This window comes from Mustela putorius, unplaced genomic scaffold (assembly GCF_011764305.1).
Source record: "Mustela putorius furo isolate JIRA1106 unplaced genomic scaffold, ASM1176430v1.1 tig00000196_pilon_pilon_pilon, whole genome shotgun sequence".
Classification (NCBI taxonomy): domain Eukaryota; kingdom Metazoa; phylum Chordata; class Mammalia; order Carnivora; family Mustelidae; genus Mustela; species Mustela putorius.
Window position 1 is genome coordinate 2,587,458 of NW_025421310.1, and position 26,095 is coordinate 2,613,552.

Genomic DNA, 26,095 nt, shown 5'->3' on the forward strand with positions numbered 1-26,095 from the left:
TATCACAGAAATATACAGTTTATTTATCCTTGTTCTCTTTTAGGCCTTGTCCATATGGATAAATACTTTACCACAAATAAAGTATCAGTGCACAGACTTTTTGGTACCTGGCTTTTTAAACTTACATTATAAGCATTTTCGAGTTTTACTGTTATCATTTTTAATGACCAAATTGGACCAGCAAATCAAGTGAGTGAAAAATGTTTTCCCAACCTATATTCATTAGCAACAACTCCCCCACCAGTTTTCTTTTTTACTCCTGTGCAGGGCGGTCTCCTTGGTTGTCCTTTGCTTTTGAGATCATCACTCAGTGCTGCTTTCATATTCGGTTCAGGCCCGTTTGTGTTACGTGGCAGGGTCAGGCTGAAGAGGCGACATCTTCGCCTGGCTCAGCTGGACGGCTGTGAGGCAGGCTGTTTCTTCTTGCATCTTACCCTACTGTGTGTCTTCTGATGCCCGATGAGGTGTGAGCTCTGGGTGAAAGCCTTTCCGCATTTGTTGCACGTGTAGGGGCGCTCCCCAGTGTGCGTCCTCTGGTGCCTGATGAGATGGGAGCTCTGGCGGAAGGCTTTACCGCAGTCCTGACACTGGTAGGGCTTGGCTCCGGTGTGAGTCCGCAGGTGCTGGGAGATGGCCGAGCGGTCATTGAAGGTCCGCCCGCACTCTGGACACTCAAACGGCCTCTCTCCAGTGTGGATTCTCTGATGCTGTGTGAGGGAGGAGCTCTGAACAAATGCCTTCCCGCAGTCTTGACACACATACGGCTTCTCTCCTGTGTGGATTTTTTTATGTACAGAGAAATATCTTGGGTTCCGGAACGTTTTGCCACATTCGCTGCATCGGCAGACTTGGCTCCCTTTGTGGATTCTTGTGAATGTGATCTGCTGAGCGCTCCGGCTGAAGGCTCTCCCACAACCACTGTTTTCTCTGGCTTTTTCCCCTTTGCGGTCCTTCTGATGAATTTTTACAGCTGGACTACGTGTCACCTTCTTAACCCGTGAGCCACGCTTACGCAAGCGTTTTCTAGGGAGAGTTTTCTGGAGTGAAATATGGCTTGTGCCAAGGCCAGTGTTCACCCGCAACGAGGAGCTTTTCTGAGGGAGGGTTTCTTCCCGAATTGGCCCTACCCGCTTCAGTGCTGCGTCTAAGACTTCCTGGGCCTCACCCTGTGAGACATCTCTTGACATAGGGGACCAGGTGTCATCCCTTGAGAATTCTTCCAGTTTCAGGTCATGGGCTGGTTCTTTCTCAGGAGTATCAGACTTCGGAGTTAACTCTTTACTTTCCAGTGTAGTCTCCCACCCTAAAAGAACCCAAAAGGTATGGATACGGTAGAGAGAAAGTGCTAAATGGGCTAGGAGTTATGACATAGCTAAGTATTCAAAAGCTGCTTTTCCCCCCCAAGAACAGTCCTACAGCCTGGGGGGACTCTGAAGAGCATGAAGGAGCAAAGGGAGGAACATGAGCTCGGCGGCTGGGGCCGGAGCCGGGGCTGGAACTGGGAACACTCTCCTGGCTCTCTGACTCTTCTTATGCCTTCAAGGTAGGCAGCAAGTCAGTCCTTCACTGGATCTGAGGCTGCTGCTGCCCACACAGTGTCCACCCCTCCAGGTCCACAGGGCCAGCTGAAGGCAGAGATGGTGCACGGAACTCTCCGGGGCATACCCAGTTCTCACACTAGGTCCAGAGAAGGCAAGAGCCCCAGCCCAGGGCTTCTGGTGCTCCCAGTCCTGGAAGGCTGGAGTGGCCAGCACGGGCAGAACCTTACCCAAAGAGACCAGGTGTCCAAAGGTTTCCAACATCACATCATGGTACTCAGTCCTCTGTGTCGGGTCCAGCAGCCCCCACTCTTCCTTGCTGAAGTCCACAGCCACATCCAGGAAGGTCACTGGTTCCTGCAATGCCACATTCTGTGTCTGCTAAGCGGTAGGGTCATTGACAGGGACAGAAGGAAGGATGACTGGTGCCTCCCAACAGTCTGCTGAGTAGAGGGCACCCCTGTTTGCACAGAAATGCTGACTTGGGCCATAAGAGGCCCAGTAAGTCCCTTCTCACAAAATTCTCACAAAATCAGAGTGTGGGGTCCAGGCTGGAGGCAGAGTCCCTGCTTCGCTAAGAGCTACAGGTGCTATAAGCAAACTGCTTCCACTCTACCCACCCCTGGGTGCAGCTCACCATTTCCCAGCAACTCCCTATAGAAGGCTGCCCCTGAGACAAACCCCCCGACTAGCCATACCCCCCACCCCCGACATGTGGAGGAACTGCCTTTGTGGACTAGGGCTGCTTGAGGGTGGGTAACCAGAGGCTACACTGAGGTCAGTCCTTCTGGGGAGCTGGTAAGAACTCCAGCAGGAAGAGGCCTCCCCATGGCACTGGGCCTATATGTGGGATGTCTTCTGCCCATGAGGGGCAGAGTCTGCTTGAGAAGGAATGGGAGAAAGCAGAACCATTAGACCAGGACTAGACAGACATACCCCTCTCTCAACACCAGGAAGCCCCTGGATACAGCCTTGCCTGAAGCCTACTCAAGACCACTCGTTATGTGAGAGCCAGTAAGTTTACCTTATGCTTGAGCCAGCTGTGAGCCACCTGCATCAGAAAGAGTGCTGACCAATGTCACACACACACCATCATTCAGTCGTACTCTCTGAGCCTCAGTAGTTAGCAAGACAGGGACAATGCTGTTTCACCTATGTCCTGGCTCTGGGATATTTTTGAAGCAAATCCAAGACAATTTTTTCTGTCATAAATACCTACATATGCATTTCTGAAGGACAAGAGCTCTCTTGTTCTCACCCAGATCCAGACATGGTCCACAAGCCCCTACCTGGAGCTCCTAAGTGTCTTTAAATACTTGGCCCTTCCCTCTTGCCTCCAAATTTTTTGACTTCTAGTCACTGTGCCCTTTCTTGGTCTCCATGGTCGCAGCAAGGCAGTCCAGCCCTTCACAATCAGAAACTCTGAAAGGCCTGAATGGTGGGAGATGAGAGGTGGAAGGGGAGGGGAGGTCATCTCACAGGAGATGTTCTGACCAGAGAAGGAAGGGGTGGCACTCCTCACTCACCTCAGGTGGTTCAATTGCTGGCCACGTAGTCACTTCCTCCTCCTCCTCTTCCTCAGGAGCCGTGGTCTGGAGAGAGCAGGTGGTGTCCTGGCCGGGTAATGCTGGGAGGAGACATCAGCACAGGTGATCAGCCAGGTGTGGTGCTACTTCCAGGACAGGACAGTGACAGCCATTTCTCTTTCTGGGACCCATGGGGCCAGCACACGTGTATCTTGTTGCTGCTGCTGTCAGGGACATCTGTGCCCACCTTCTCCTCGCCAGCTCAGGTCCCCATGCTGGCTCCTCTTCACAGCCCGTGCCCAAATCCCCACATCTGGATCGTTCGGGATGCATCACCCCATATGACTATAGAGCACTGGTGTCCCCACTGCTGAGACCCCTGATCTCACTCCTTCCCTCACCAGACACTGTTCTGGACCCAGTCCCAACTCCAAGGCAGCTGCCTCTTCTCTCCATTAGCGTCGGCAGCTGGCCTCACACCTGTCCTCAGAACAAAGACCCCATTTCTGGCCTCTAACTCCCAAGACTAGATTTATTCTCATAACACATACCCATCTTGATGAGAATTCTATCAAGTTTCCTCTACCTTAGAAAACAGCTCTAACTGGCCTTACGGCCCCCTTTCAACCACAGCTCCTTCATGCCTGACTCTTCATCTGTCCCCAGCTGGTCCATGGGCTTCTATAATGACCTCACCCCCCCCATCAAGGGGAACACTTAAGTGACACAAGCTTGCACACCAGGCTGTTGCTTCCTTCTGGCCAAAGTGATTGGATCGTGGATGAATACAGGGCCCACAGCTAGACAATCAGAGCCAAAGAGGCTTTTGTTAACACTTAGGAAAGAGAAATTCTGTGTGGGGAGGTCCCACATGGAGATAGCTTGCCTGTGAGTGAAACTGACAGAGGCCAGGAGAAGTATGACAGAGGAGAGATGAGTCCTGAGGACACTACAGGAGGCCCTGGGTCCAGCCATGCCTGAAGCTAGCAGATCACCCTGGGACTTTTTCAGTAAATTCTCCTCCCTTGGCAATCACAATTGAGAGTCCCAACTAACTTGCTGATCACAAATGCAGGATTTTTAGAATTATCTGTAAGCCCTCTCTGCCCCGTCCTCTATGATATAAACTGACTTCATCCCAAGGTGTGCAACCTATGACAGACTCGCTTTCATCTCGTGAGCTCTACAACTATCTCCTCGGCATCTCTATCAGTTTCCTGTTGCTGCTATAACAAATGGCCACAACAGTGGCTAAAAATAGTATGAATTTGCTTTCTTGTGATTATATAGATCAGAAGTCTGACACCAGCCTCATTGGGCTAAAATCAAGGTGTTGGCAGGGCTACCTTCCTTTTGGAAGCTCTGTGGGAAAATGTATTCCTCACCTTTCCAGTTTCTGGAGGCCACCTAAAATACTTGGCTTCTGGCCCTTTCTCGTGTCACCTCACTTCAGGGGTCATATGTCTTCTCCACCCTTAATTCATGACTACTTCTCTGTAGGTACCCTTGTGATTGCATTTGAGTCCACCTAAGTAATCCAGGATAATCTCCCCGTCTCAAGACCCTCGGTTTAATCAATGGCATCTGAAAAATCACTCTCAGTGTGTGAGGTTATATATTCAGCGTCCGTGTTCCATGGAACTCAGCCGGACAGAAATCAAGTTTCATGGCATCTCACCCCCAAATGCACCCTACACATGTACTCCCATCTCCTCTCCCCACCATTGTCACTCCTGCCCTAGGCACCACACTGCGTGAAGGGCACAGTGATAGCTCTGGGTGGCCAATCTGCTTCTCATTTTGACCTTCTTCTCTGTCCACCATCCAGAGCAAGCTGCTACCTGGTCGGTCTTTAAAATGCAGTCACACCATGCCACATGTCTCTAGGGAGGGTTCATGGATTGGTTCCCACTGCTTTAGAGTGACACTTCTCATTGCTTTAGGACAACATAAAAAATCTCTTCAAGGGGCCTGCCAGCCCTGCCCCTGCTCCCTTCTACTAAAGACCTTCCCAATTTCTCTCTAATTTTGGATTATACTGTTACTGCTCCTATTTTGGCCCTTCACAGGTGATGCTCCCTGCCTGGCACATCCTGCCCACTTCTTTTTTTCTTTTTCTTTTTTTTTCTTAAAGATTTATTTATTTTGGGGGCGCTGGGTGGCTCAGTGGGTTAAAGCCTCTGCCTTCGGCTCAGGTCATGATCCCAGGGTCCTGGGATCGAGCCCCACAAAGGGCTCTCTGCTCAGTAGGGAGCCTGCTTCCTCCTCGCTCTGCCTGCTTCTCTGCCTACTTGTGATCTCTGTCTGTCAAACAAATAAATAAAATCTTAAAAAAAAAAAGATTTACTTATTTGGGAGAGAGATAATTGGGGGAGGGATAAAGGGGAGCTTGAGAGGGAAAGAAGCAGACTCCCTGCTGAGCATGGAGCCTGCCCTGGGGCTCAATCTCTCTACCTTAGCTGAAATCAACAGTCAGCCAGTTAACCAACTGAGCCACCCAGGTGCCCCTTCCTGCCCACTTCTGAGTTCCACTCCACACCAGATGTTGGCTACAGCAGTTTGCCTCCTGGAGCTCCGCAGGCACCCTTGAGTTCTTCTCAACCCCGTATTTGTCACATGCATATTTGTCAAATTCCCATCAGTCCTGCTGGACCTAAGGCTTACTGAACTCATGAGTCTGAGTCCTGTCTGTCTTGGTCACCACTTTATCCATAGCCCCCACTGAGCGCATGACATCAGAAGGCACTCTGGGAGGGCGTCTGGCTGGCTCAGTTGGTAGAGCATGTCACTCTTGATCTGGGGCTGTAAGTTCAAACCTCACATGGGGTGCAAAAATTACCTAAGAAAATAAAATCTTAAAAAAAAAGTGCATTCTGGGAGTATACCTATGTGATTAAAATAATATTTTCTATTAGCTTGTAGTACAGAAAAGATCCCAAAAGGACGAAAATGAAGGCTTTAACTGTAAGCTTCTCTCAGAAGCCTCGGGACGGCTGGTTAGAGTGTAGTCCCAGAGCCTACCCAAAGGTTTCGGTAGCTGTGAGGTGCAGCCTGAGACTCTCCATTTCCACAGAGAGGTCCAGGGATAAGGCCATTCTCAGATTCTATGACCTAGAGACTATGGTAGGTACTTCAGCCAGGAAGCATCTAAAACTCTGACTCAGAAACATGTTCGGGAAGCAGATGCCCTTGGCCTAAATGGAAACAGCACGACCTTTCCCCAAGCTCTCCCAGGAAGCCTGAGTTCCTCCTCTCCCCATCCTCCAGTATGCCCCCACAGGAGTGTCTCTCTCTACCCCTCCATTGCACTTACTTTCCTCCTCAGACATCCAGGTTACATCCTCCACCAGGGACACTGCCTCCTGGCAGTCCTCTGGGTGCTGCGACTCCACCCACATCCGGAGCTTCCTGGGCAGTGAGCCCAGGAACTGCTCCAGCACCAGCAGCTCCAGCATCTGCTCCTTGGAGTGCACCTCGGGCTGCAGCCACTGGCGGCACAGCTCACGCAGCCGGGCCAGGGCCTCTCGGGGCCCCGCCACCTCCTCAAAGCAAAAGCCCCGGAACCTCTGGCGCGCGGCCTCAGGGTCAGCTGGCTGCTTGCCTAGCTGTTGAGTGGGCTCCCCGAGCACATCTGAGCTCAGGCCCTCATCTTCGGCATAGAGGGCCCGGATCTGGGCGTTTCGGGGACGAGCTACCTCTTGGTTCAGTGTGAGGACTTCAACGACTTCAATCTTCATCAGGGGATTCCCAGCAGGAAGAGGATCCAACTGAGGGTCCAGTGGAGCTGTAGGATACTCTGTGAGTCAAAAAAGCACATCCAGACAGATGGCCAACAAGCACATCAACATTATCTGCCACCAGAAAAATGTAAATCCAAACCACTGTGAGATACTACCTCACACTCACAAGGAAGGCTATTATCAGAGATGAATGGTAACAACTGTTGGTGACGATGTGGAGAAATCGCTATTGGTGGGAACACAGAATGCTGCACCATTTTGCAAAACAGCCTGTGAGCTCCTCAAAAAGTTAAACAGACTTATGTTATGACCCAGGAATTCTCCTAGGTATACCTTCCAGAGAAATGAAAAGAGGTCAATACCAACACTTGCAGAGGAATGTTCACAGCAGCACTATTCATAAGAGCCGAAACCAGAAACAACTCAAAATATCCACCAAATGAAGAATGGATAAACCAAATTTGGTATACCCACACAATGGAATATTATTTTGCAGTAAAAAGGAATAAAGTACTGACACAGGCTACAGTACGGCTGAAACCTGACAACATTATGCTGAGTGCAAGAAGTCAAACACCAAAGGCTACCTATGGTATGACTGCATTTACATGAAATGTCCAGAAGAAACCAACACAGACACAAAATAGATTAGTGGTTCCCAGGAAATAGGGAATTGAGGCAGTTGGGGAGTGTTGGCTAATAAAAATGTTTTTTTTGGAGGATGAGGAAAAGGTTTTGAAATTAGATTGCAGGGACGCCTGGGTGGCTCAGTTGGTTAAGCAGCTGCCTTCGGCTCAGGTCATGATCCCAGTGTCCTGGGATCGAGTCCCACATCGGGCTCCTTGCTCCGCAGGGAGCCTGCTTCTCCCTCTGACTCTGCCTTCCACTCTGTCTGCCTATGCTCGCTCTCGCTCGCTGTCTCTCTGACAAATAAATAAATAAAATCTTAAAAAAAAAAAAAAGAAATTAGATTGCAGTGATGGCTACACAACCCTGTGAATACAACGAAAATCACTAAACATACACTATCAAAAGGTGAACTTCATGGTATATAAATTATATTCCAATACAGAGTGGGGGAAAAAACGAAGAGGCAAGAAAGATTAAGAGACCTGTGATGCTGTATAAGTCTGCAGCCATGCACAGGGAACAGAATCTGATCCTGCCTCCATGGGGGCCAAGATGACTGGGAAAGTCAGCGGCTCTGTGTCTTGGCACAGAGTTCACAAGAGCATCTGCTGAACACTGAACAGAACTCCAACATGGCCCTATGATGCTAAGGAGAAAACACGAGCCAATAGGAAATAAGAAAGCTCTCTAGACTCCCAGAAAGAAATGCTAATTGACTAAAGGACTTAAAAGCTTTAAGAAAAAAAGTTTATAGAAAAAATTTAACCACGGATTATAGTTCACTTTCATTAGATTTATGATTCTACAAACACAGAAATGGCAGGGCTGATGTCTAGAAAAAAAAGTACTCTCTCACCCTTGCTGTTTTCAATACACCTGATTAGCACAACTCTACCTGGAACAATGTGGATTCAAAGCCTTAGCAACAAATGCCCAGGGGAAGGCTGGGGGACTTTCATCAGATAAATCTACTGGTGGTCCAGGAGCTTTCTGAAGACAAACACAGATGTAAAGACAACAAGAGGAGCGCCTGGGTGGCTCAGCGGGTTAAGCCTCTGCCTTCCGCTCAGGTCATGATCCCAGAGTCCTTGGATTGAGCCCTACATCGGGCTCTCTGCACAGCGGGGAGCCTGCTTCCTGCCTCTCAACCCCACCACCCGCTGCCTGCCTCTCCGCCTACTTGTGATCTCTGTCAAATAAATAAAATCTTGAAGAAAAAAAAAAAAAAAGACACGAAGAAAAGGAGTATTCAGAGCGAGACCACTTAAGACCGTAAAACTCTTGACACTGGAACCCGTGTCAACAAGCCCAGACCACCAGGGCCTGAGTCACGACTGCCAGTGTCTCCTCATGCCCATCCAAGTCAGTAACCTCCAGGGAAAACCTTCCTTTCTCGCTGTAACTCTCCCCAGTCCCTGCCTCCTTCGCAGCGGGCTCCCAAAAGGCAGCCTCTGCCCACCCTCACCTGGGGGGTCCTTCTTGCACAACACATCGCTGAGCAAGGGCACACGACGGAGCAGAACTGGAAAACAGGCGGTGTTAAAACAGGGCTCAAGAAACTGTGGATTCACGTGCAAACGTTATTTTAGTGTGACTCTTCCAGCGCAGAAAAGCTGCTGCCACGGGAAAAAAAAAAAAAAAAAGCAGGAAGCTACTGGTATGGCGTCACTGCAGCTGTGTTATTGAAAAAGAAAAAGAGAAAGAACCACCGACTCGTTAAAGACGCGAACAGCGGCGGCCTGCCCAAGCGCCGCCAGTTCCCCGCCCACTGCTAGCACCTGCAGATCAAATCCGCCATCAAGCAGCTTTTCAAGCAGCGCTGGGCGGCTGGGCTTCCCCATTGGCGTGAAAGACGCTCCGGCGGAGGCTGCAGCCACAAGCACACGTTTCCGCTCGCTTTCGGGAGACTGAAGCAGCCTCCCTCCCGCTCCCCGCGGTAAACGCGGTGACACCAAGTCAGCACAGCCACGCCCCAACCCCGGTCCGGAAGACCGCAGGCCGCAACTTCCGGCCCAGCCCAGAAGTGCGTCACTCGCCCGACAAGGGCGCACTACAGCTCCCAGGGGCCTCCGCGACATAGACCTCCGGTGCCGCCATGTTGAGGTTCTGGGCCCGGCCCAGGCCCTGCCCCGGCCCTGCCCCGGCGGCGGCTCCTTGGGGCTGCGGCCTCTTCCGCTCTGTCCCTCCCATGACCTCCTACGACCCCCCGTGACGGCGGGCGCGCCCTGGGGCGGCGCGGGCGCAGCTGGAACTTCCACACCCTCCTTGCTGGTTTGCGCATTTTTTCCCCTTGGGGCAAATGTGGTAGAGCGCAGTCGCTTCCCCTTAAGGCAGCGACGCACCCGGACTCCTAGTCCATCTTCGTGCCCCCGACTCGAAATCCTTCCCGTTCCCGTAGAGCTTCCCATCCCCCAACTCCAAATTTCCTGATTACAAGTCTTGGTTCGCCTGTGGGTTCCTCGTTTACCGGTTTCACAAACCTGTTGCTGGAGACTGCTGGCGCGCTATCCAAGAAGTGAGTCAGCGCGGGTTCAAGAGTCGCTCGCGATGGGTGGGGCCGCGCCCGCCGCCCGGGACGGGCCTTGGGCGCTTGAGGTTGCAAAACCCGTCCTGGTCCGCGCTTTTAATCTTGGCAACAGCCACAGCCACATCCACATCCTTTCCTAGGCTTATATCCCTTTTCCGACCCCTTCCCCTAAACTTTTGTATTAATTTTACCGGGGGGCTTTCCTTTCCAACTCGTTTACACCTGCGTTGTGTCTGGCGTTTAATTACCTTCCTGTGCTCAGGACTTCTGTTGGCTCACTACCCCAGCCCCAATTCCTGATTTGAAGGCAGAGTTCACGTATTCCCTCCCTTTCAGTTAGAGCTCTTAAGAGCCTGAAATTTCCCTAGAGTAACTCAGGAAGCCAGGGACGGCAAGTTCCCGAATTCCCAGCAGCCCTGGACCTTCAAAGTGCCCCTGATAGAGATATTGGGGCGCGAGGGGAGGTAGCGCTCCCTAGCGGCTCCTTGCTGGGCCACGAGTACCATTTTGAGCAATAATCGTGCATTAAACTTGAGCAAAACCAAAACAAAACTTCATTCTTCACAATGCTTCCCAGCCTTCTAACTTCTAAAACTCGGTTTTACTCCTTGGTTAATCACAGGCATTATTTAGTACTTTCTCTCTTTAAATTAACTGTAGGTTTTTATTTCACTTCATGCCCCGGTTTATCTAATCCTGATCATGTATTTTGTTCCTCCTCTTATCCTTGGAGGAACCAGGGCAATTTCTCCAGATCTTGAACTTAATGCTCATTCAAAAATGTTTAACTCTTACCGTTTTAAGTTTTAGAGCCTGTAGGTTTGTACGTTGGGAACTGTGCTGATCCTTGTGGTGCTGAGAGCTCAGTACATCTGCAGCCTGGCTCTCCCGGCTGTAGCCGTGCTTCAGGACAGCACATTTTGCAGGGTAATCGTAGAGCACCGACTGGGTGCTACGCAGTGAATGAGACGGGCCTCAAGCCTAGAGGCTGGTGGGTATGCATCATTCTAGGCACTGTAGTCCTCTGAATCTCATCCTTTAGACGTCCCTCAACCACTGTCTGTGCCAGGAAGTTTTCGTCCCACTTCACAAAGTGAAACCTCTTAAGTGTACCAGCCGGCAGAGCTAGAATTGGATCCTCAACTCACTGGGGCATACTGGGAATCACTGACCCGCTTGTCTGCGTGGGGCTACACAAAACAGTCTATCGACTTCAACTCCAAGAACTGGTTTCCAGTCCCCCAGCTAAATGATCTGGGCTGGGCATTTGAGTAATTTAGTCCCCTCATTTGCAACTATCTATTAAGTGAGTTGTTTACAAATTCCCAAGCCTTTAGGCAAGGTGTTTAATCCTTTTTAATTTATTAGAGACACAAGTGATTAGGTATAGTATGTAGGAAAGGCTGATGGGAGCTGCTGTTTTCTTCGTCCTTACTTTTCTTCTCCCATGTTGTCTCTGCTGCTTCCCTTCTGTGGTAAGCCAGCTCTCCCTCAGTGCTCAAGAGTTCATGAATAATCTGGTATCCTAAGGCTACCAGTCCACAAATCTAACAAATAGTGACTTTTCACACTCTTGCTGGGGGTCAGGGTCAGGAAGAGTGCTTCTCTCAGCGCCCCTCATCTCTGTGCGCTCCCCTGTTCCTTTTCCTCCTTGTCCAGAATGTCCCCTGCTCGTCATCCTTTCTCCTCTCCCCATCATTCACTCTTCAGCTCTGCTGGGCACCCAATGCCATCACCTAAGTTTGTCTACCCCACTGGACTGCTGAGGATGTCAACCGGGTCTTGTGCCTTCAAAACCCTAAAGCCAGGCCCAGAGGACCTGCCAAAGGTGTTGATGATCTTCTTTACATCAAAGTCTTTGAGTAACAATAATTACTGTTACATGAAGGTCTCCAAGACCTGGGCTTTACATACCATAATCCCGTAAGCAATAACTTCCATCCTTTGGGCGCCTGGGTGGCTCAGTGGGTTAAGCCGCTGCCTTCGGCTCAGGTCATGATCTCGGGGTCCTGGGATCGAGTCCCACATCGGGCTCTCTGCTCAGCAGGGAGCCTGCTTCCTCCTCTCTCTCTCTCTGCCTGCCTCTCTGCCTACTTGTGATCTCTCTCTGTCGAATAAATAAATAAAATCTTAAAAAAAAAAAAAAAAAAAAAAACTTCCGTCCTTCATACAAGGGGAAATCCATGCTGGGAGCGCCTAGGAGCCCTGCCCAGGCCACAACTGGGAACATAGCAGCTGGGATCCAAACCCTTTATTTTATGTCCTTTACAGCAAAGGGTGCTTCTCACAACGTGCCAAAGTATGCCTTGTCTATAGGTATTTGTACTCCCCTTATCCCTGCCTCGTAGTCTTTCTGACATCTTCACTTGGCACCTCTTCCAGGTTTTTTTTTTTTTTTAAGATTTTATTTATTTATTTGACAGAGAGAAATCACAAGTAGATGGAGAGGCAGGCAGACAGAAAGGGAATCAGGCTCCCCGCTGAGCAGAGAGCCCGATGTGGAACTCGATCCCAGGACCCCGAGACCATGATGAGCCGAAGGCAGCGGCCCAACCCACTGAGCCACCCAGGCGCCCCCCTCTTCCAGTTTTTAACTCAAGTATCACCTCCTTAGAACAGTCTTCCTGCTCAGTTCTGAAGTAGTTCTGCCTACCCATGCCATTTCCCTCCAGCATATTCCACAGTTTCATTTTTCTTCAGGGCACTGACTGCCAGTTTGAAGTATCTGCTTCATTATCACTCACTCTCTACCTTCTCTACAGCACTGCCCAATGCAGCTCTTTAAGAAGTGTTCTTGATAGGGGTGCCTGGGTGGCTCAGTGCATTAAGCCTCTGCCTTCAGCTCAGGTTGTGATCTCAGGGTCCTGGGATCTAGCCCCGCATCGGGCTCTCTGCTCAGCAGGGGGCCTGCTTCCTCCTCTCTCTCTGCCTGCCTCTCTGCCTACTTGTGATCTGTCAAGTAAATATATAAAATCTTAAAAAAAAAAATAAAATAAAAAAGCCCCTGTCTTTGGCTCAGTTCATGATCCCCGGGTCCTGGGATTGAGCCCCTCATCGGGCTCTCTGCTCATTGGGGAACCTGCTTCCTCCTCTCTCTCTGCCTGCCTCTCTGCCTCTTGTGATCTCTGCCTGTCAAATAAATAAATAAAATCTTTAAAAAAATATATATTAAGTCTGTGTTGGTGTTTGGGATCGTTTCAAGATGCAGAATCAGAAAATAGACTGGGTGCCTGGGTGTTTCAGTCATTAAGCGTCTGCCTTCAGTTCAAGTCATGATCCCCAGGTCCTGGGATGGAGCCCCGCATCGGGCTCTCTGCTCAGCGGGGAGCCTGCTTCCCATCCTCTCTCTCTCTCTGCCTGCCTCTTTGCCTACTTATGATCTCTGTCAAATAAATAAAATCTTAAAAAAAAAAAAATGTTCTTGATACACTATCCAGCACAGTAGTCTTTAGCAGCAGGTGACCAGTGACCATATGAAAGATGGCCAGTGTGACTGAGGAACTGAACTGCTCAAGTTCACTGTATTCTGTTCACATGTAATCAGCCACATGCTAGCCCCTCCTCTGGAATGCAGACCCAAGGAGACAAGGGCCTTACTACCCTGCGCAACACTTAAGGCATTTTGACAGGCGCTCAAGCAGTATTTACTGACGCAACACAGCTTCAAAGAGTGATTTGAGTGTTTTAGCTGTCTGATTTTCCCATATTTTTATCAAAATACAGGAAATCTCACTAGCATTTTAATTGGATCCCACCTGTAAATTATTACGAGATGATTGCTGTTGCTACAAAGTTCCCTTCTACTTTAGAGCCTGAGCAGGATAGGAATGCAGGCCATCAGGTAAGATGACACCTGGTTTACATTCCTGCTTCTTCCCAGACCAGCCAGGACAGAGACTTGCATTTCTGCTTCCACTGGTAGGATGGCTCCATCAACACTTCTCTAGAGGCTGCTGGCTGGAATAATGGTAGGATTTAAGAAAGGGACTTCATACACTTCTAGCCTTTGTTAAGTCCTCAAAAAGAAGTCACTGCATTCTACCTCTGAAACTAATGATTAAAAAAAAGTCATTGCTTCCACTTATTCTATATCCCACTTACAATTTTTTCAAATAGAAATGCCTTAATACTTTATTCCTTATCAGTTCCAAATCATTTCTTAAATAATTTATTCCTAGATCCCATTTCAAAAACCTATTAAAATCTTTTAAGTTGGCTACTCCTGGTATAAGCCAAGGCTATTAGTCTATTATTTTATAATTTGTCACACTGATTAACTCTTTAAAAACTATTTCAGAGGATTCATTTTTTTCCAAGTCATCGCTGAATTACAAATATTTCCTTTTTAATATTTTTCTTACTCTATGCTTTAGTGAGAACAGTGCTAAGTATACTTTGTGGAATCGGTCAACATTCCAACCTGTTCTGTCACTGAACTGCTCATGTTCATGGAAATTGTCTTTTAACAAGAGGTAGGGAAATACTCACTGCCCAAGTCAGTAACAGGCAGCTGGCCACTTTGTTCTAATAAAGTTAACTTTGGTATTTTTCCTGTGACCAATTTTGACAACCTTACACTTTTCCAGATATCTCTGCATTTTATTGTTTGTTCATCCCTACCCTCAACGATTACTGGGCACCTATACCGTGTCAGGGACTAGTAATACAGCAGGAAGGAGACAGCAATTTTCGATTTATCAGCATGGTTATGGGCAACATTTCTTAAAATGCAACGTTACCCTCCCAACCAGTTTCTTCTCAGGAAGCCATCACAGCCTACCAGCTTCTATATTCAGTGATAACCAAGTGACACAATTGTTTTTGTGTATTTTCTTAAAGACATTGATATCATGTGCATCTATGTACTTTATACATCTTAAACTATATATTTAAGAAACACATATATCTTGGAGACTTTCACATCAGTACACAGACCTGGCTCACTTTGTTACAGCTGTACAAAGTATTACACTGAAAACTATACATATTGCTGAATGTGTGTACTGCGGTTTCCCTGCAGGTTTTTATTTTATTTTTTTCCCCTGCAGGTTTTTAAATTGCCTTTTATTTATCCTCTATTTTATCAGTTGGTTTTTGCATTTTACCCTCCCAGAAAATTAGCTTGGGTTCCTTTTTTTTCTTCTCCATTTCTGATTCACGTATTTGAACCATATTTATCTTTCCTCCTTCCTTTGGACTTCTGGAGTCAAATGCTTCATAGTTCATTTTTTTTCCTTCTTCTTCTTCTTCTTCTTTTTTTTTTTTTAAAGCAATCTCTATACCCATTGTGGAGCTTGAACTCAAGACCCCTGAGATTGAGTTACATGTTCCTCCTTCTGAGCCAGCCAGGTGCCCCTATTGTCCTTCTTATCAATTAAAAGGCATTTTCGGGCCTTAAAATTATCCCAGGAATTACATCTGGACTCCAGGCAAAGCAGTTTCCAGATAAAAGGATCAAGATTACATGGGTCCAAAAGAGCAAATATATGGAAGGTGACAGAGAATGTTTTCTTGAGTAACAGTTGCACAGTATATGACCACACTCTGCCAGGCTGAATTCTTGCCAAAAATGTTCTGATAGTCCCTCAAGATTCTAAACTCTTGGCCCACTCCCTAGGATGTGAGCCTGTCAGAGTTCTTAACGGTATTATGTACTTCAAGATTTCCCTATATCATTACCCACCCTCCTGTCTCACAGCCTGGCATTGTCTTCAAAATCTCCGAGTTGGGGGCGCCTGGGTGGCTCAGTGGGTTAAAGCCTCTGCCTTCGGCTCAGGTCATGATCCCAGGGTCCTGGGATCAAGTCTCTGCTCAGCAGGGAGCCTGCTTCCTCCTCTCTCTCTGCCTCCCTCTCTGCCTACCTGTGATCTCTGTCGAATAAATAAAAGTCTTAAAAAAAAAAAAAAAAATCTCTGATTTGAAGACATCCTCTTGTTCCATTCCTTCTCCCAAGTTTCCTGAGCTAGAGACTGTCACTGTCTTAGCATCTGGGAACATACATGGGAAACTAAAAGACTCCCCTCATGTTGTTTAATATTTGTTCTAGACGTTCAGGTCAGATAACAGAACAAGATAGGAAAGACAAGATCTGTTTTGTTGTATCTGTATACTTACGTGACCAAAGTTTTATTTAGAGTTTGCCTACTGCATGCTTATCTGATATAAAAATAGAATAAGATATTTCATTTTTATTCTTTTTTTTTTAAATTTTATTTATTTATTTATTTATTTATTTGACAGAGATCACAGTAGACAGAGAGGCAGGCAGGCAGAGAGAGAAGGAAGCAGGCTCCCTGCCAAGCAGGGAGCCTGATGCGGGACTCGTTTCCAGGACCTTAGATCATGACCTGAGCCGAAGGCAGCGGCTTAACCCACTGAGCCACCCAGGTTCCCCTCTTTTTTATTCTTTAATGTGGTTTTCTCCAGTATACGTTTTTTGTTTTGTTGTTGCTACTCTGTCAAATACAGTGGGAACTATGGTTTATGATTTGCCTGCACAGATTACATTGAGGGTCTGCTTTCATATGAGTCCTCTGATGCTGAGTACAATGAGGACTCCTACTGAAGGACTTCTTGCCAGTGGGTTCAGTGCCTCTGAAGCCTTCCTAACACTGCTTATTGTATTCTCAGGTGTTTTCCAGTATGACTGCTATGATGTTGAGTAAGAGAGCTGTGCACGAAATCTTACCACAGCAGTCACATTCCCTTGGCTTTGGAGTTCTCAGAGGTAATTATTTGGCGTGAGAACTTTACCACATTTGATACAACTGGGTTTTTGTGTTTTTATTTTTTCCAGTGTGAACTTTCTCAAGTCAGACCAAAGTGAACTAGGCCGGAAGCCTTTCCCGCTATGATAATATTCCTGGGCTTTCTTCCCTGAATTCTCACATCAAAAAACTCAAGAATTTCCTCCATTCAAGGACTTTGCACATTAGTCTCCCATGTGAGCCTTTCCTTAGGCTGACATGAAAACAGCCTTTCTCACACTAAACACATTTATGTACTCTTATTCTTAAATGAATTATCCTTTGTGTAAAACAACTGATTTCCTACACCCACTACACATTTGCTTTATAGTTTGAGTCCTCTCAGGCTACACAAAGGGTGAAAAGATAGAAAAGGATTCCTTCTCATCCTCCCCAAAAATAATCTCCTTGTAGAAATTATTTTTTTTTGCTAAAGCTCACAATAATTATGTGTTGCTACATTCATATTTGTAGGGTTCATCTCTCCTGCTTCATTCCTTGACAGGTCCAAAGAATTAAATGTCCTGCAAGCTGTAATCCGAAGGTTGTAAAACCTGAAGGTCATGATTCAGTGTCTTTACTCCATTGCTTTCCTAAAGATCTACTTTCCGACAGATTAAATCCAGGTTATATCATTTTCCAGCCAAAACACACATGTGGCAATACTTTCTTGAAAGGATAGAGTGATGGCTAAACACCTGAGTGCCATCAAAGAGTGGTCCACATTCCTTATATTCACAACATCTTCCCCAATCAGTGCCTTCTTAAAGATGAATGTCATGTAGGGGCGCATGGGTGGCTCAGTGGGTTAAAGCTTCTGCCTTTAGCTTGGGTCATGATCCTAGGGTTCTGGGATCGAGCCCCAAATTGGGCTCTCTGCTCGGCGGGGAGCCTGCGTCCCCCCCCCCCCGCCTACGTGTGATCTCTGTCTGTCAAATAAATAAATAAAATCTTAAAAAAAAAAAAAAAAAAAAAGAATGCCATCTCTTAAGCACTTATTACTCAGTGTCCCTTCTACTTCAGCCAGTGTCTGTGCTGGCATTTTTGCTGTCATGGAGAGCTGCAGAGCCACACAAAATGAGTTGTATCAGAAAGGCTGAGCTTTCCACTTAAACCCCGTTCCCTGCATTGGAAGAGGTACCACTACACCAGTGATGGCAGAGACCACTGCTGGAGATGATGGTCTCATCTTACAGTAAATAAAGCATGCCATTCCAAACACCTATGATTCCCAAGACTTTATGCCTCGCCACGACTCCTTCTGAAGTCCAGAGAAGGGCATTCCACTGGCTTCACAAACCTCTACTTGGAGGTCTCCAAGTCCCTTCTCATTCACACTTCATTAACAGAAGGAGCCAGGACATAGGACAGTTCCACAAACTTGAATCTAAGTGAACGCTGTAGGGGAGTTCTTAGTACCATTCATGTAAGTCTCTTTAAAATTACTTCAACAAAGAGAAGACTAAACCAAACCTTTATTTCTACCCTTCAGAAGTTTATGCCTTTACCAGATTTCCTCATGTCACTGACTAAAACCAAATATTCAGGAAGAATAATTTTTCTCCTTTTTAAGTTAGATGATGATACATACAAAGAGTGTATATGGTAAATGCATACATTACAAATAGTCGTAGGAAATCCCTGAAGCTTTCACCTCTGAAGGATTCTTGGCAGCTTCCTTTCCTTTGGCCACTACTCAGCTGGCTCCAGTGAATCCACTTATGAACTGGGAGAAGGCCATGCAGGCTTCTCCCCAGCCCCTCTGTTATTCTCAGGCCAGGAGTCATCACCTCTTCCCTAGATGCTACCTACCACAGCTCCCCGGCCTGCTTTCATCTGTGCCCTGCTATAGTTCCATCTTCATAACCACCTGAAGCGTGCTTGAAAAGCCACATCACACACCTGCCTGATAACAATCAAAACTCTACTCACAGTGGAAGCCCTGTGTGCATTGCCAAACCTAGCTTGTTTGTCAGTGTACCTCAGCTACCTCCTCCCAGCCCACTCAGTGGCTGTTTCCTGAGTGTGCCAAGCTTACGCCATTCTCATGGTCACCCCAGATACGGTCTCTGTATCTGAAAGCTCTCTTTCCCACCACTCACATGTCTGCAGACTTCTTTGGGAACTGGCTTAAAATTTCACTCCTGCAGTGCCCCCACAACCACTTCCTCTAGCGTAATTCCCAATGACCCCCACATCACATTCTTTTTCTTCTCAGTCCTTCCACTACTTATCTGTTCAGAGTTGTATCTGGGGAACTTGTTTGTAGAGGCCATAATCCATCAGACTACAAAGTCCAGCATGGCAAGGCTTATGTTATCTCTGGTTCCCTACCAAAGTGGTTAGTGTACTATGTAAGACCCAAGAGAACTTCCACAAGTATTTGTGAGGTGTAACCAGGACAGGCAGTGGAGGGAAAACAACAAGCAAAGGACTCTGTGACAAAGCAGAAAACACCTATTACCTCAGGCACAGTCTGTAATAAAGTGTCCTGGTAAGCCTCCCTGCACATAGTCTCTTGCTCTGGGATATCACCTCAGAATCTCCTGTCACCTTTTAAGCCAGTCCTCACAAGATGTGCCCCAAATCCCTCAGGCAGCGAGGTTAGAGGAACTACTAGATCATCCAGAAATGCAAAGCTGGAAGGTTTGCCAACACAGGACTTGAGCTCCAGGGAGGATGAGACACAGACCTGCCATAACCAGTGCCACCACCGAGGAAGGGGCTGTGGAAGGCCAGAGCAAGGGGAACAACTAGGAAAGACACCTCAGTGGGTGGATACAAAGTGCCTGTGTTGCTGGGAACCTTCCACGTGAGGTATAGTCTAGTGACCTGTGCTAATGGCTGGAATTCATAGGGAATGAAAGGAATGACTCTGATTATGGAAAAGAAAAAAACACTAATGCTGAGCCATCAAACTAGTCCAGGAAAGGAAGGGCAGAAAGTCACAACAGATGCCAGTCTGTGTTGTAGCAAGTGGAAAATCATCACCAAAGATGGGGATCAGGTGCAGATTTCATAGGTGAATACAGCTAGAAGCAGGTAGTTCCAATATCACTTGCATTAGAACACACAGAACAAAGGGAAGGGAGAGCATCCCAAGTTTTCTTTATAAAGTCAGCACATCCCAATATAAAAGCTGACTAAGAAAAACCACAACAGGGTGCCTGGGTGGCTCAGTGGGTTAAGCCGCTGCCTTCGGCGCAGGTCATGATCTCAGGGTCCTGGGATCGAGTCCCACATTGGGCTCTGCTCAGCAGGGAGCCTGTTCCCTCTCTCTCTCTCAGCCTGCCTCTCCGTCTACTTGTGATTTCTGTCAAATAAATAAAATAAAATCTTTAAAAGAAAAAAAAGGGGGGGCACCTGGGTGGCTCAGTGGGTTAAAGCCTCTGCCTTCGGCTCAGTTCATGATCCCAGGGTCCTGGGATCGAGCCCCGCATCGGGCTGTCCGCTCCGCGGATAGCCTGCTTCCTCCTCTCTCTCTTTCTACCTGCCTCTCTGGCTACTTGTGATCTGTCTGTCAAATAAATAAATAAATAAAATCTTAAAAAAAAAAAAAAAGAATTTAAAAGAAAAACCACAAGAAAGAAACCCAGCCACCTCCCCCACCTAATTTATGAATACTGATGTGTCAGTGGATGCCAGCATCATGTTACAACAAAGGTACTTCTATTTTTATTAGGTCACTGTGTTAACTGTTCAAAAGAGATAATCACTATGATTACCTTGGAAGGCTATGAGGGAAAACTGGGGCTACTGCTATAATTTATCAGAAAGGACTAAATGACGATTTCTTTACCCAGATATAACTGATTTAAATTAAAGCAGAGTCTAGCACATGCTCATCAAAGGTGAGAAACTTTCTTATTTAGGTCAGACATTCACTCTTCACCCTCTCAGCTTCAGTGTTTTAGAAGTACCAGCTGTGATGAATGTCATTATGTAATTGGGCAAAAGAAGTAAAACAAACAAACAAAAAAAAAACCACTAATACAGTCGCCTCTTTCTTTATACTTGCTGATAAAATGACTGAACTGAGAAAATCAGTAAGAAACTAGTAAGGCAACTAGTAATAGAAGTTAGCAGCATGCCAGGCTCATCTGGTCAACTAAGTGACATTGCAAAGACTAATATGAGCAGATCGACCGCAACCACAAAGAAAGCCCAACAGCACTCAGAAGGCTTGACATAGCACAGTGAGGAAAGCAGATCTCTTTATATACTTGTGTCAAATCTTTTTTTTTTTTTTTTAAGATTTTTCATTTATTTATTTGAGAGAGAGAGAGAGAAATCATGAGAGAGGAGACAGTTAGAGGGAGAAGCAGACTCCCCACAGAGCTGGGAGCCCCATGCAGGACTCGATCCCAGGACTCTGGGATCATGACCCAAGCCAAAGGCAGTCGTTTAACCAAATGAGACACTCAGGCGCCCAACTTGTGTCAAATCTTGACTAGACAGACCAATTCTGCCTCAAGGAATTCTAAATCCAATCATTCTAACAGGATTTTCTCAAAGAATCCCTGACAAGCTGATGCTAAGTGTTCATATGGTAAACCATGCGGTTGAGAACAACAAAGAATTTTTTTTTAAATGAGAGGAGCTCCCATTTATCCAAGTTTGTTATAAAACTACCAACCATACAGCAAAAAAGTTGTTTACTCAGACCGAGATGAAGGACACAGAAGGGACCAAGACGGAGGCCTGCACCCCATGAGGACTGTGGGAAGTTACGTCTATGATAAAGAAAGTGTTTCTGGTAAGTGGAAGAATCTGGTCAGAAAATATGCTGACAGAACTTACGTTCCATGCCTTATACATAAAGAAACTCCATGTAAGTGCAGCCATAAACAAAAACCAATACTGAAACATAAGAAAGTATTTATAAAATCTTCCTTTCTGTGTTATGAATAGGAATAAAAACAGATTTGAAAGGAAAAATACCTGAATCATAAAACTTCTTTATGGCGACTAAATTTAAATTTAAAGGTAGTGATAAATGTTTGTCTGGGATATTTGTATTACTAAGACCCATAATCAAGAGTTCCCAACAAAATATTGCACCCAAAAAACCCAAAAATCAACAGAAAAAAAAAGGGGGAGTAAGGTATATAACTCACAAAAGAAAAAATATAAATGGTCTGTAAACTTGTAAAAATACTTCATGACGGATGGGGCTCCTGGGTGGCTCAGTGGGTTAAGCCTCTGTCTTTGGGTCCTGGAATCAAGCCCCACATCGGGCTCTCTGCTTGGTGGGGAGCCTGCTTCCCCCTCTCTCTCTGCCTGCCTCTCTGCCTGCTTGTGATCTCTGTCAAATAAATAAATAAATAAATCTTTAAAACAACAACAACAACAACAACAACTTCATGAGGGAAATGTGAACTAAACTCAACATACTATCAAATCTGAAAACCTTAAGATCACTCTAAATTTCTGGCAATGAACAGGAAAATCTCTCACGTAACTGAGAAGCTCCATGTATTTTAAAGGATTTTAGACAGCAATCTGTTGCTACCAGATTTTTAGCTTCTATTTGGTTGATTCTGAAGTTCTAGCTCACAAATCCTACCTACAAAAAAAATCACACACACAAAAAAGCTTGAAAGTGCAAAAAGATGTATGCAACGAAGTTTTCTGCCAACAACTTGAAAGATTTTATCAAGAGGAAAAAATCAAATGTGGATCACAGTGTGTTAAAATGATTAAAACAGGCCTGTTTGTATATAGTATAACACCCCCAAGTCATAAACATACCTGCAAAGATCTATAAAGAAAAAGTCTGGAAAGACACACCAGTTACTGGTGATTACATGAAAGAACAGTAGAACAGATGGAGCCCCAGGGCCAAGCTGCCACTGGCAACAAGTTCATGTTCAACCAAGTCGGACACCCCTGACCCTTGAGACCAGAGGAAAACAGTTTGATTCAGCTTGTCTGCAGCTACTCCTCATACAACCCCATCTGGGTTTTCTCCTGTCCATCTCCTTTTCTCAGACACTAGTCCCTGACTAACCCGTCAGCCCATTCCCTACCAGGACTCTGTGAGCCCGGTTCTCACCTGAAAAGGTGTCTTGAGGAATTCCTCTCTCCACCGACCAGAGCGCTTCCTCCTCCTCTAACTGAGATACCACATCTGGCTTGGAAAGCTGATGTTCTGCCCAAGGGAAAAGAGACAGGGCTTGGGGGTCTGTGTTCAGGAGAAAATGCGTTTGTGCTGCGGCATATGCTGTCCCTGAATTCTTCCCTCCAAGGGCATGACTTCGGGTCTACCGTGGTGATGATAACCCAATCCATTCCCTTTTTTAGCTACGTGCCTTCCTGGACTCCCTTGCCACTAAAAGAAGCAATGGGACCCAGTTCTGGCTGGCAAGATACAAAGAAAATATGTCAGCTGGGGACCTTAAGGCTTTTTTCTCCCTTGCTAAATATGGAAGTGGAAAAAGAGAACTAGTCAGAGCTGCCCCCTCCACTTCTTTCCGCCCTGAATATGAACATGATGCTGGATGCCACAGCCATGCAGTCACTAACCTAAGAGTGGAAAAGTTCACACCACAAAGAAATGGAAGCAATCAGTCTCCAGTGATACTCCTGAACTGCTGGAACACTTGACCCCACATCCTATGGAATTTCTGTTACATGAATGAGCATCTACTACAGTCAGCTACATCCCTGACAGACCTTCCTCCCTAGTGTTCAAAACCTCTGAGGGACAGACTAGGTGGCTTCAGAAGTCATATGTGAAGTTGCCCTTTCCCTGCAAGTACAAATTAAAGCCTCCCTCAGGCCCCAGGGCCATGACAACTGCACGCTCCTCCCTGCAACCTGAGCCCAAGCAGACACACACTTCAGAGGCACCACATTCGTGCTGCAAAGCGCATATCTTTATTGACACGGAGACCATCCTTACCCACTGAGACCAGGTTCCTGTAGTTCTCCAGCATCACCTCCCTGTACAGGGACTTCTGTTCGAGGTCCAGCAGTCCCCATTCCTCTGAAGTAAAACCGAGGGTCACATCTTCAAAGGCCACTGGTTCCTAAAACCCACAGGTTTCTGTTCAGCCACGGTGTGTCGTCACCTACACTGACATGAGGGGGAAGGCTGACCCAGCACGTGAGGGCACAGTCTACAAGGTGACCTGCATGCATTCCAGGTGGCTCAAGTGTTCCTGCAATTGTATTAAACTGAGCAAAGGCAAACTTGACCCTGTTCAGGTCACGGCAAGGAGGACAGCATGAGAGTTCAGAGAGGGCTCTTCTTTCTCTGGACCTCTCCATTTTTCATTAACTCGGGGATACTGCAATTAGCGTCTATACCCCCTAGCAGGGAATCCTGAGAACGGAATCATCACACCCAAGCCTTCAGCCCCCACCCACTGCCTGTACTGCTTCTATACTTCCTTCACGGGTCAAGGATCCATCCTGTTTTCCCTTAATCCCCTCCAGCTTAGACGCCAAAGTACTACTGAAATAAAAATGTTGAGTCTAATCCCTGTTTAAACCTACTCGTGCCTACCCACAATAGAAAGGATGAATCAGAATCCCCCAGACCCCAGCCTGTACTCTAACCTTTTTTTGGGAAAGCTAAACAACCTTCGGTTCATCCGTTCAGCAGCGTCTCATTCCCGGCCAGTCTCTCAACCCTCCCCAAGATGCTCTGCGGCCTGACATTACTTCAGGGAAGGTGGCATCCCACTACCATCCGGCCGCCCCCACACCCAGATCCAGGGGTAGACTCAGAAACTCTACTCACACGGAGCCAGGCCGTCGGAAGCCCGGAGGCCATACCTTCCTTCTCGACGTATCTCGTGGGAGTGGGCAGTTCTGAGAAGGTCGAATTTGGGAGGTAGAAGGGGTGTGAGGGCTACGCAGAGGGGTGGCCCCTCCTTTGCCCAGTAGCAGTCCTATCAACGTGAAATGATAACCCCAACCTAGAAAAAGGCCCTGAAAGGGTCGTCTCCACCTACTCCCGACACCTAGAGGACCCGTTTCCCCTAGTCGAGAGGAGACCCTCCTCATATCTTCCCACCCAAAAGGGAGTTACTCCCTTTCCCAATCCGCACACCGCTCGGAGCGGGTCGGGCCGCCCTGACCCCACGCCTGCAGAGTTTGCTTTCCTCAGGGCCCCGAGTCCCCAGCCACACCGCTCCTTCCGGCCCCGCGGCGGGAAGACGGCAGGCAAGGCCGGCCTCCGGCTGCTGAGCTTGGCTGGTAATGGACTGAGGCTGCACACCCCGAAGAGTGGCTCTGGGACCGTTCCGCACAGCCCCGACGGGAGATTTCGCGCCACACTCACCCAGCGCGCGGCGCGCAATGGCTACCGTCCGCCTGCGGCGAAATGCGTCAGCGCGTCAGCCTGGACTACAACTCCCAGCCACCCCTGCGGCGTGCCCGCCCGACCTAGCCCAAGTGGCGGCCATCTTGGCCGGCCATCTCGAATAGCAGGCGAAGCCCGGGCCGCCCAGTGGAGGGCCCTCGCCGGCGACCCTCGGTGGGCCAGCTGGATTGGGGGATGGCTCGAGTTGGGTACGCCAGGCCGCGGGGCCTCAACAATTTTCCAAGTAACAGGGCAGGCCAGGACAGAGTCGAGCTCCGCCACGAGGGCGAGCACTCGTGGGATGAACCGGAAGTTGGGAAGGGAAGGAGCGCCCAGGGGTTAGGCCGGAAGTTAATTTAAATTGGGTTGAGGGTGTGGTTGGCGGATTACTAAATCCTTGCGCGGAGGAGGAAGAGCGGGCAGGGACGGAAGCGCAGAGGGTTGGGGCAAACTGCTAGTCCTACCCAATGTAGAGGAAGGAGGGGTGGGAGCAAGGCGGGCGGGAAGCGCGTAGGGGACGGAGCTAAAGTCCAGCCACGCTCGGGGGAGGGGTAGGGACGGGCGAGTGACGTGGAAGGGCGGAGCTAAAGTCCACCCCAGTTCAGGGATGAGGCTGTGAGACGGAAGACGGAAGTGAGTGGGGGCAGCGCCGAATGTGGATCCTAGTCTAGGGGAGGGAGAAGGGGCGGAAGGGGGAGGGCAGAAGTGTGCCGGAGGCGGCGCTAAGGTCACCCCTGCGTTCTGAGAGGAAGGGCGGGTAGCACCTGCCCAGAACGTGCACCTGGCGGGGTTCTGTGCCCTCCATGGGAGGGGAGGGGTGGGGAGGAGAAGCATGCATAAATGTCCGCTCAAGCTGTGGGGAGAACAGGGTTAATTGTGCCCTAAACACAGGTGTGGGGGGAGGTTGTCAAAACCAGAGCTGGAAAGACGTTAAAACAGTAGAAATAAATTTTATTTACAAAAATGTCGCAGGGAAGGAGACACTGCAGTATGGACCTGGGCTCCGTTCTGAATACAACTAGATCGAGTGGGACCTCATAGCTAAGAAGCAGTTGGAGTGTGAGGGAGGCGGTGGGG

General features: G+C 47.8%; 1 protein-coding gene across 2 annotated transcripts; it reads right to left on the reverse strand.

Moving 5' to 3' along the window:
• Positions 1 to 25,118, reverse strand: ZNF274 (zinc finger protein 274). Of its 2 annotated transcripts, XM_013049957.2 has the most exons (8): positions 24,998 to 25,118; positions 24,455 to 24,525; positions 23,612 to 23,738; positions 22,763 to 22,858; positions 6,378 to 6,860; positions 3,065 to 3,165; positions 1,769 to 1,895; positions 1 to 1,303 (listed from the first exon to the last, which is right to left on the reverse strand). In XM_013049957.2, the coding sequence occupies exons 2-8, from the start codon at positions 24,485 to 24,487 to the stop codon at positions 390 to 392; spliced, it is 1,881 nt and encodes a 626-aa protein (XP_012905411.1). In that variant the 5' UTR covers positions 24,488 to 24,525; positions 24,998 to 25,118; the 3' UTR covers positions 1 to 389. The 2 variants fall into 2 exon arrangements, with proteins under 2 accessions (XP_012905411.1, XP_044933243.1); XM_045077308.1 differs by lacking the exon at positions 1 to 1,303 and having other exon boundaries at positions 1,802 to 2,969.
• Between the last annotated feature and the right edge of the window lie 977 nt (positions 25,119 to 26,095).

What these genes read in the sequence shown, in the direction of transcription:
- ZNF274 (XM_013049957.2), bottom strand. Translation starts at nt 24,487, where the DNA reads ATGGCCTCCGGGCTTCCGACGGCCTGGCTCCGT. An exon ending in TTCCGACGGCCTGGCTCCGT is followed by an intron (nt 23,739 to 24,454) that starts GTGAGTAGAGTT and finishes TGTGGGTTTTAG; the next exon opens with GAACCAGTGGCCTTTGAAGA. An exon ending in CAGGAACCTGGTCTCAGTGG is followed by an intron (nt 22,859 to 23,611) that starts GTAAGGATGGTC and finishes TCCCTTGGGCAG; the next exon opens with AACATCAGCTTTCCAAGCCA.